General features: G+C 47.2%; 1 protein-coding gene across 1 annotated transcript; it reads right to left on the bottom strand.

Annotated features, from left to right (window-relative positions):
* Positions 1-478: 478 nt before the first annotated feature.
* Positions 479-10,493, bottom strand: pdgfrl (platelet-derived growth factor receptor-like). Its single transcript, XM_052058106.1, has 6 exons — positions 10,208-10,493; positions 8,385-8,658; positions 3,747-3,898; positions 2,368-2,661; positions 2,128-2,264; positions 479-1,167 (listed from the first exon to the last, which is right to left on the bottom strand). The coding sequence occupies exons 1-6, from the start codon at positions 10,260-10,262 to the stop codon at positions 979-981; spliced, it is 1,101 nt and encodes a 366-aa protein (XP_051914066.1). The 5' UTR covers positions 10,263-10,493; the 3' UTR covers positions 479-978.
* Positions 10,494-10,607: the final 114 nt, after the last annotated feature.

Here is a 10,607-nt window from a genome sequence, read left to right as displayed (position 1 = left end):
GCAGTTGAAGCGGACTGCTGTTCGCTGTTTAATATCTTGAAACCAAGACATCGGACAATCAACAGTGCCTTGCCTTTGCGAGGAATCAAACGGGAAGTTCAGAGATAGATTTATATCTATCTATATCGACATATCAATATACTATATATATATATATATATATATATATATATATATATATGCGTGTATGTGTATATATAGCAGACATGGAAACTGCCAGAGGATCAACAGATGGCAACAGATCCTTTTCGAGAGAGTGGAAGAGTAATAGCCATTGAGGTGGGTGGGTGGGGGGAGGGGTTCCTTAGTTTCTTGTTGTGCTAGCTTGTGGGCATGTTCATCCAAAAGTTTCGAGACGTTCACCTGTTGTGCATTTTAAGTTCATCATAAAATTTCACCCGAAGGCCAAGTAGCCCCAATTTTTTGTGCGTTGTATTTATCAACAACAAAATAACCTTTTTTTTAGGCCCCAAAAGTTAAGAAATATGCTGTTTATTGGTAGATGAAGAAGGTTACGCCTGTGAGTTCTATCTCCGCTGTTTTAGTAAAACACTCATTTGTTTCACTTGGTCGCGAGTTCCGAGCTTTCTGCAGAAAGTTACCGTTTAGAAAGGCAGGGAGGAAGCAGCACTAAAACAAAACTCGTTCTGGGCATGTGGAACACATTCCACATATGGAGCACATTAAAATATAAGCCTGGCAAAGTTTTCAACTTCTGCTCGTGACAGGCCACAGAGCCACAGCGCCACAGCATAGCTCTTAATGCTGCCGTCGTCTTTTCCAGTGTCAAGCTTTTAGCATGAAAAAGAGCTGCAGCAAAGTGCATAGTAACGTTGGAGGAGATGGGAAACTGTTGTCTTGTTGGTTTGACTCATAAGGGACTCGGTCAGCTATTGTGATTTTGTGATTCTTAAAAACACTGAAGGGTTTAGCTTTATTGGGTGTGCTATCCATATACCAACTTAAACCAAACAGGGGCTATTTGGACATGATGCTGGTCATCACAAGTGTCTCGCCGCGTTGGTTCTTGGCTTTGCAGATGTACTCTCCAAAATCGATGGTCTCCATGTCTTCCACGCTGAGGACACTTTGTGTGATACGTGTCGTCTGACCCCGGCCTCGATTGACCAGCCTCCATGTAGTTTGGATGTGAACAGGACGCTGGCCCTGAAACAAAACAACGAATCACTCCGACGATTAAAACAATTACAACTAGTATTTTGGGGAGGTTAAAACAGTAATTGTGTTTGGAACAACTTTAAAATATAAATGACTGACATTGATGACAATGACATGAGTTAGCAAAACAAAGCGTTTGTCATGAGTGAACTGCAATCAAAATAAAATCAAAGTTCGCTTACCCAAAGCGACTGCAAAAATCTCATTATATTGATCTGAACTCTCCCCTTTCAAATGGACATAAAGATGATGACCAGAACTGTTCTGTTGTTTCTTTTGCACTTCTATGATATTGCTAGGATCCGTCCCAATTCTATCAGCTAGTGGTGGACGCTAGTCTTTTAGTAATTCCGAGACCCAAAAGAACTCCAGTACTCCGTTGTGCCCAACCTGCAGAAATTAGAGCTGCTCCTCAGTGGAAAAATTTGAATCTCGACACTTAGGCCTGTTTTACAACCACTTCTCCTCTCTCGCCCCTTCCTCTCTTGCTTGGAGAGAGGCCAGATGATAATGACTGAATCTAATGCAAGTGCCGTGTGGATTCTGCATGACCGGCCAGGACAAGATTTGAGGTGGGACACTTCTCCATCGGCGTTCCTATGGACAATTCTGCAACGACCAACTGGGCCAAATCTTGAAGAAGAACTTCCCTGATGGTGTCTTCTTGTGACACTTCATCTCATGACTTGGAACCTCATATTGTTCTAGTTAACATTGAATAGCACCAGATTGTCTGTTAAATGTCGCCCACTCTGCAACGACTGTGCCCTGGCCTATTCCTTCATCTGTTTGCTTTCTTTAGTTTTCTTCATTTTTGCCCATATATTTTTTCTTACCCGGTTGGGGGATTTAGATCAGACTACCTGCTGATGTTCTGAACCAGGATATATGTCCTCAAAAGTCAACTGGCTGTTACATTTGTTGTTTCAAATAAGGTGTTCCTCTCACCTCTCCGGGATAAGACCAGGTGAAGCTTACGTCAATGTCCGGCTCCCCTATCACGCTGCAGGTCACGTTGACGTTGTCACCTCCGCTGACCAGCTCAGAAGAAGCCTGCAGGCTCACAAAAGGTGGACTACTGGGGACTGGTGACAGCAGAAAGTGTGCAAAAATAGTCAGGAACAGTTTGCTTCACCTTTGTTGAACCAATAAACGAACGTTAACAAGCACAAGTAATGCCGGCTTGACCTTCTACAAAGAGCAGCTGATATTTTGTGGAGATCTGCGGTGTTCCTTTGTTCACGGCCTTACAGTAGAACACTCCCTGATACTCGAGGCCGGGTGTCTGTAGGACAAAACCCTTGGCGGGATCATAGTTGACCAAGGTCTCATTGGCCTGGATCTCTTCAGGCGGTACTTCTCTGTGTAACGACACTTTGGCCTGTGGAGTGGTTACGCGACATGGCACCACAGCTGGCTTGTCCGGACGCAAGTATACAATCTGGAAGTGGATATCAGATGGGACAAAGAGGTTGTCCTTGTCTGTAAAAGATTTTGAGCACTGATTAGTGTTTTAATTTTAGAATGAAAGTAAATGACTTTAACAAATAAAGTATAATGTCAGGCAGTCGTTATTCGCTCAACTTCCTATTCTGGGGTTGACCATTACAGTGGTCAGAAGTAAATTTGAATCGGAGATGGCGCTACGTGTCCTTCAACGTTTTTTAAAACAATGTCTACTTTTGTTCTAGCCATTCAGATGATTTTGGATGTAAAATTTTTTGACCTATAAGTTTGACCTTCAAAAGCTTGTCCAATACGGATTTTACCATGCGTTGCAATTTATAGCTGTCGTTTCAGAAAAAAAAATCCACCGGTTGCTGAACCTAACCCATAATTCATGAATATAATAAAATATACTATATTATTATTATTATTAGGAATAAGAATAAAACCTAATGTGCTTGGAGAAAAAAGACGTGCAAATTCGGAATCAACTCAAAAAAATCCATTTAGAAAATTTCACTGGCATCGCTGATTAAAAAAAAAAAAAAAGTAGTAAAAATGTGATGACCAGTGAGTCATGGAGCCTTTTTTGCATACTATAAACAGGAACCATAAATCTGAGAAAATTCTACATTGGTGGATTCCAGTGGTGGCATGTATTGATCGGGTTTTAGCCGTCCATTAGTTCTTCACTTTTCTCCAAACACTGCACCTTAGCCTACTGCACCTTAGCGTTTACATTGTCATGATATTGGCCTCCCTCATTTACACGATCAGTTGCGTGGATTTTCTGTTCCGGGCAGGTTGTGAATTTCAAGTTTTTTTCAACTCATTGGAATCATGGGCGAACCTACCCCTGCTTGCTGCTGTCTTTGGGAAAGAAATAAGATAAGATAAAATATCCTTTATTCGTCCCACACTGGGGAAATTTACAATGGGGTAGGCAAAGAACTTGTAAACAGTCAATTGCAGGGATCATATAGAAGAAAAAAGTCACCTATTAAGACTCATTTATGTTTTCAAAAGAACCAAATATGCCTTTGTTTGAAGCAGATGGGTTGAGAAAAGGAAGTGCCCTAAAGTGATTTGACACGCTTTGCAAAAGCTGTTTGTTCATTCACCTGCAAAATAGATGTTGGAGGAGTACACATGTTCGTGGTCCTTTTCACAGTCACGACCATCACACACAACCACCCAGCAACTGTACTGTCCCGTATCGGCAGCTGAGGGCGACGTCAGGGTGAGCTGACTATACTTGTCACTCTGTACGATGCTGGAGGTGGAAAGGAGAAGAGAATATGGGAAGCCATTTGAGTATTATTATGATACAGGGTGACCCAAAAAGATGCGTACCCATATTTTATCCATCCATCCATCCATCCATCTTCTACCGCTTATCCGGGGCCGGGTCGCGGGGGCAACAGCTTTAGCAGGGAAGCCCAGACTTCCCTCTCCCTAGCTACTTCTTCCAGCTCTCCCCGGGGCATCCCGAGGCGTTCCCAGGCCAGCTGGGTGACATAGTCTCTCCAGCGTGTCCTGGGTCTTCCTCGGGGTCTCCTCCCGGTGGGACATGCCCGGAACACCTCACCAGGGAGGCGTTCAGGAGGTATCCGAATCAGATGCCCAAGCCACCTCATCTGGCTCCTCTCGATGTGGAGGAGAAGCGGCTCGACTCGGAGCCCCTCCCGGATGACCGAACTTCTCACCTTATCTCTAAGGGAGAGCCCGGACACCCTGCGGAGAAAACTCATTTCGGCCGCTTGTATCCGGGATCTCGTTCTTTCGGTCACGACCCATAGCTCGTGACCATAGATGAGGGTTGGAACGTAGATCGACCGGTAAATTGAGAGCTTCGCCCTTTGGCTTAGCTCCTTCTTCACCACGACAGACCGATACAACGTCCGCATCACAGCAGACGCTGCACCGATCCGCCTGTCGATCTCTCGCTCCCTCCTGCCCTCACTCGTGAACAAGACCCCAAGATACTTAAACTCCTCCACTTGGGGCAAGATCTCCCCCCCGACCCGGAGGGGGCACTCCACCCTTTTCCGACTGAGGACCATGGTTTCAGATTTGGAGGTGCTGATTTTCATCCCAACCGCTTCACACTCGGCTGCGAAACGCTCCAGTGAGAGTTGGAGAGCCCTGTTTGAAGGAGCCAACAGCACCACATCATCTGCAAAAAGCAGGGATGCAATACTGAGGCCCCCAAAACGGACCCCCTCAACGCTTCGGCTGCGCCTAGAGATTCTGTCCATAAAGGTTATGAACAGAATCGGTGACAAAGGGCAGCCTTGGCGGAGTCCTACCCTCACTGAAAACGATTCCGACTTACTGCCGGCAATGCGAACCAAACTCTGACATCGGTGGTATAGTGACCGAACAGCCCGTATCAGGGGGTTTGGTACTCCATACCCACGAAGCACCCCCCACAGAACTCATTGGGCGAATTCCCACATACCCTCGAGAACCCTGCTAAGGGTGTAGAGCTGGTCCACTGTTCCACGGCCGGGACGAAAACCACACTGCTCCTCCTCAATCTGAGGCTCGACTTCCTGACGGACCTTCCTCTCCAGCTCCCCTGAATAGACCTTACCAGGGAGGCTGAGGTGTGTGATCCCTCTGTAGTTGGAACACACCCTCCGGTCCCCCTTTTTAAAAAGAGGGACTACCACCCCGGTCTGCCAATCCAGAGGCACTCTCCCCGTTGACCACGCGATGTTGTAGAGGCGTGTCAACCAGGACAACCCCACAACATCCAGAACCTTGAGGAACTCCGGGCGGATCTCATCCACCCCTGGGGCCTTGCCACCGAGGAGCTTTTTAACCACATCGGTGACTTCAACCACAGAGATAGGAGAGCCCACCTCAGAGTCCCCGGGCTCTGCTTCCTCCAAGGAAGACGTGTTGGTGGAGTCGAGGAGGTCTTCGAAGTACTCTGCCCACAGGTTCACAACGTCCCGAGTCGAAGTCAGCAGCGCCCCATCCCCACTGTACACAGTGTTAGTGGTGCACTGCTTCCCCCTCCTGAGACGTCGGATGGTGGACCAGAATTTCCTCGAAGCCGTCCGGAAGTCGGCTTCCATGGCCTCACCGAACTCTTCCCATGCTCGGGTTTTTGCCTCGGCGACCACCAAAGCTGCGTTCCGCTTGGCCAGTCGATACCTGTCAGCTGCCTCTGGGGTCCCACAGGCCATAAAGGCTTGATAGGACTCCTTCTTCAGCTTGACGGCATCCCTTACTGCTGGTGTCCACCAGCGAGTACGAGGGTTGCCGCCACGACAGGCACCAACCACCTTATGGCCACAACTCAGATTGGCCGCCTCAACAATAGAGGCACGGAACATGGTCCACTCGGACTCAATGTCCCCCGCCTCCCCCGGAACATGGGAAGAGCTCTGTCGGAGGTGGGAGTTGAAACTCCTTCTGACAGGGGATTCCGCCAGACGCTCCCAACAAACCCTCACAATACATTTGGGTCTGCCAGGACGGACCGGCATCTTCCCCCACCATCGGAGCCTACTCACCACCAGGTGGTGATCAGTTGACAGCTCCGCCCCTCTCTTCACCCGAGTGTCCAGAACATGCGGCCGCAAATCCGATGACACGACCACAAGGTCGATCATCGAACTATGGCCTAGGGTGTCCTGGTGCCAAGTGCACATGTGGACACCCTTATGTTTGAACAAGGTGTTCGTTATGGACAGTCCGTGACGAGCACAGAAGTCCATTAACAAAACACCACTTGAGTTCTGATCGGGGGGGGCCGTTCCTCCCAATCACGCCCCTCCAGGTCTCACTGTCATTGCCCACGTGAGCATTGAAGTCCCCCAGTAGAACAAGGGAGTCCCCAGCAGGAGTACTCTCCAGCACACCCTCCAAGGACTCCAAAAAGGGTGGGTATGCTGAGCCGCTGTTTGGTGCATATGCACAAACAACAGTCAGGACCCGTGCCCCCACCCGCAGGCGGAGGGATGCAACCCTCTCGTCCACCGGTGTGAACCCCAATGTACAGGCACTGAGTCGGGGGGCAATAAGTATGCCCACACCTGCTCTGCGCCTCTCACCGTGAGCAACTCCAGAGTGAAAGAGAGTCCAACCCCTCTCGAGAGGACTGGTACCAGAACCGAGGCTGTGTGTGGAGGCAAGTCCGACTATATCCAATCAGAACTTCTCTGCCTCACACACCAGTTCGGGCTCCTTCCCTGCCAGAGAGGTGGCATTCCATGTCCCAAGAGCTAGCTTCTGCAGGCGAGGATCGGACCGCCAGGGTCCCCGCCTTTGGCTGCCGCCCAGCTCGCATAGCACCCGACCCCTTTGACCCCTCCCACGGGTGGTGAGACCATGAGAAGGGGGACCCACATTGCCTCTTCGGGCTGAGCCCGGCCGGGCCCCATGGGTGTAGGCCCGGCCACCAGGCGCTCGCCAACGAGCCCCACCTCCAGGCCTGGCTCCAGAGGGGGGCCCCGGTGACCCGCGTCCGGGCAAGAGAAACTGAGTACCATCGATTTTGTTTTCCATAAGGGGCTTTGTGAGCCGTGCTTTGTCTGGTCCCTCACCTAGGACCTGTTTGCCATGGGTGACCCTGCCAGGGGCATAAAGCCCCAGACAACTTAGCTCCTAGGATCATTGGGACACACAAACCCCTCCACCACGGTAAGGTGACGGCTCACGGAGAGGACCCATATTTTATTCGATAAAAAATCAATTTTTTAACGAATGTCTTTTCTGTTGCAGGACGTGAAAGGTGAACCTATGGATGATCGTTTTTAGCTATAGTTGCCCCAAAAATGTCTTGGACAAATCAGCGGAAGATATTCTCCCTGAAGATCTATTTTGCAACAAAATCATACCAGAGTGTACATATTCAGTTCCATTCACACATTTTACTCGCTTTTCCTTGTCAGCATCAGTTAGTTTTTGCTTTATTTGGATATTGTATGGGTATAGGTGCAGATCAGACGTAAGAACACGCCGCAGTGACTCCTTTGTCATTCTGAGTTCTTGGCTGCGTCTACGCACCGATTTCCTAGGGCTGCGTTCTATTGAGTCCCTCACTGCAGCAATGTTTTCTTCTGTCCTTGCACACTTTTTCCTGCCTGAATAAGTTCCCCCTGTGGCTTTAGAACATAAGTTCACTACAGTCCCATGCTCTCTGAACTTCGTAACCCAACTAACAATCGTTGATTTTGGTGGAAAGTTGCGACAATGGAAACGTTTTCGAAACTGAATCTGTACACTCTGGTATGATTTTGTTGCAAAATAGATCTCCAGGGAGAATATCTTCTGCTGATTTGTCCAAGACATTTTTGGGGCAACTATAGCTAAAAACGATCATCCATAGGTTCACCTTTCACGTCCTGCAACAGAAAAGACATTCGTTAAAAAATTGATTTTTTATCGAATAAAATATGGGTACGCATCTTTTTGGGTCACCCTGTATATATCCTTGATATCCATCTTGAGGTGCATGTACGAATACGCTCTTTGTCCTCAACTCAGCACACTAGTAAAACAATTGCTCTCTCATGAAGCGACTGCCGAACTAGTAAAAGATTTCCACTCCTTCTGTATGACATTTCTGAACACTAGTAGGACATCACAAGTTCACACACACGTGCTTATAAGGATGGACAAAGCATGCACTAGCACATGGACCCTAAAGCTAGATATCGAATAAATACTTTTCATAAGACAGAAGATTTATGTATAGATGCATTCTAAAGCCAAAGCTGCCGGTGAACACGCCTGCTGATCACCTTAGCCTAGAGTCGTTGAAGGTGTCCAGGTAGGTGGGGTAAGCCCACCCGATGTTGGTGCCTTTGCAGCGCAGCTCCATGTTATTCCCTGGGGCCAGAACCGTGCTCTGGCCCAAACGCAGGAAACGCCCTTTTTCCAACACCTGAGTCAGCAGGCTGTGGCCTCGCCCACCTCCCTCCTTCACTTTGGGTTGACGTATCTTTCCTCGTTTCCCTCCTGGTCTGATGCGGTTCTCCCCTGAATCCTTTCTTCTCTTGGCTTGCTGGCAGTTGCCTTCAAAAGGGTTTTAGCAAAGATATGATTACCCCGTAGTGATTTCACTGATTTTTTTCTAAATGCGGTACTGAAATACACACATGCACAACATTTTTGGTACTCCTCTGTTTAATAAAAGATGCACAGTGGTTACAAAAATAGCTTGTATCTGACATTGCTTTTGAATAGCGGTTCAACATAATTACCATGTTTTTTTTAAAAAACTTTTAAAAAAAACATGACTTGTGACTGAGAGCAAGCGTTCTGACATTTGGCAGCCACATTTCTCCCTGTAATACCTTGATCATCTTGAGATTCAAGACACCCTGTGCCTGGTGTAGCAAAGCAGCCCCAGAACATGACAGAGCCTCCATGTTTCTCAGTAGGGACGGTGTTTTTTTCTTTGTGTGCTTCATCTATGAACATAGAGCTCATGTGCCTTGCAAAAAAGTACTAGCTTTGTCTCATCTGTCCATAGAACATTCTTCCAGAACCTTTGCGGCATGTCATTATTCATGATGGTACCATCATCTGTCCAGGCCATTTTTTTTGTTTTGTTTTATTTTTTATATCTTTGGACAACAATTCAAAAGCAATAGAGGGTGACATGGATCAGTGGGGAGTGGTCCGTCTCCCAACCCGGAGGTTGCGGGTTTAAAACCGCTTGCGCGATTGTGCAAAGGTACCCTCAATCCAATAATCTACCAGTACTTCAGTTTTTCAGGATTTCAGGGGTGTTCCTCATTGGGGTCATGGGTGCCCATCATAGGTGTCTTGATGCGAGAGATATTCGAAAAACAATCATTCCAACTTATGGATTATCTTGGAGTTTATTGACCCATCGTGCATGACTTAGATTTGTTCTTGGTTTTACTATTTGGTGTTTTATACCGTCTTTATTACCGATTTGTTTTACTGTTTATTGTAGGGGTGCCCATTAGGGTAGATCCTGATCTACCGGTAGATCTAAGACAGGTCCCAAGTAGATCCGAGGAGTGTCGAGAAGAAAAAAAGACAAACAACCATTTGTGTGTCTTTGTACATATTAGTAATATATTTTTTGTGTTAATATACACTGCACACTAATCATCTTATCAGTCTCATTTTCACCCAAAAAATATTAAAATAATAAAATAAAGCAGGTAAATCTTAAATTTGTGTGTGTGTGTGCGTGCGCGCGCCGGTAAGGGTAGATCCCGTGAGGTTAGTTGATCGAAAAGTAGATCTTCGATCCAAAAAGTTTGGGCACCCCTGGTTTATTGTATATGTTAAATTGCTCCATGTACAGCACTTTGTATGCAGCGATGGCTGTTTGAAAGTGCTCTATAAATACAGTTGACTTGACTTGACTTGACTTTGGGAATGTGGGAGGAAGCTGCAGTACCCATGGATGGGAAAAAAACATGCATGAGGATAACATGCCAACTCCAAAAAGCAGCTACCTAACATTAGAACCCAAACCTTCGAAATCTGAGGCAAAACTCCATGTCATCATGCTCGCGCCTGTTCCTCATGATAACACAAATACATGTAATTTGTCTTGAGACAAATGTTGCAACAGACTTACCATGTTGGAGCTCCACCCAAAACAGTGCCAGGCAAAGCACAAAACAGAGCTTCATGCTGAACTGGATGTTGGGTCCCAAGGCTGTGCAGGGCAACAGACCTCTCAAGAGGGGGTTTTAGGGTGTGAATGGAGGTCAGATTCTGAGCTTTGCTCGAACTCGGCAGGCTCCGGTTGCACTCTTCAGATTTCCAGCTCCATCCCTCCTCAAGAGTGAGAGGGAACGGAAAATAAGGGGAAAAAACTCAGGGAACTTCGGTTTCCTCCCTCTGCTCGCTTGGATTTGCTCTGTCAAATGTTCTTTAACGCTCTCTGCTGTCCAATAGCATGCAAGACATCTGCCACCTGTGCTTTTCACCCAGTTTTTACCTCTTCTTACCTAAATTGCCTTGGATGATGGTCA

This window comes from Hippocampus zosterae, chromosome 1 (genome assembly GCF_025434085.1).
Source record: "Hippocampus zosterae strain Florida chromosome 1, ASM2543408v3, whole genome shotgun sequence".
NCBI classification, from domain to species: Eukaryota; Metazoa; Chordata; class Actinopteri; order Syngnathiformes; family Syngnathidae; genus Hippocampus; species Hippocampus zosterae.
Note: the sequence above shows the minus strand (reverse complement) of the source record. Positions and strands in the feature narration are given on the sequence as shown.

What these genes read in the sequence shown, in the direction of transcription:
- pdgfrl (XM_052058106.1), bottom strand. Translation starts at nt 10,262, where the DNA reads ATGAAGCTCTGTTTTGTGCTTTGCCTGGCACTGTTTTGGGTGGAGCTC. An exon ending in TCAGCTGCTCTTTGTAGAAG is followed by an intron (nt 2,265 to 2,367) that starts GTCAAGCCGGCA and finishes TGCTGTCACCAG; the next exon opens with TCCCCAGTAGTCCACCTTTT. An exon ending in CCTGGTCTTATCCCGGAGAG is followed by an intron (nt 1,168 to 2,127) that starts GTGAGAGGAACA and finishes GTTTTGTTTCAG; the next exon opens with GGCCAGCGTCCTGTTCACAT.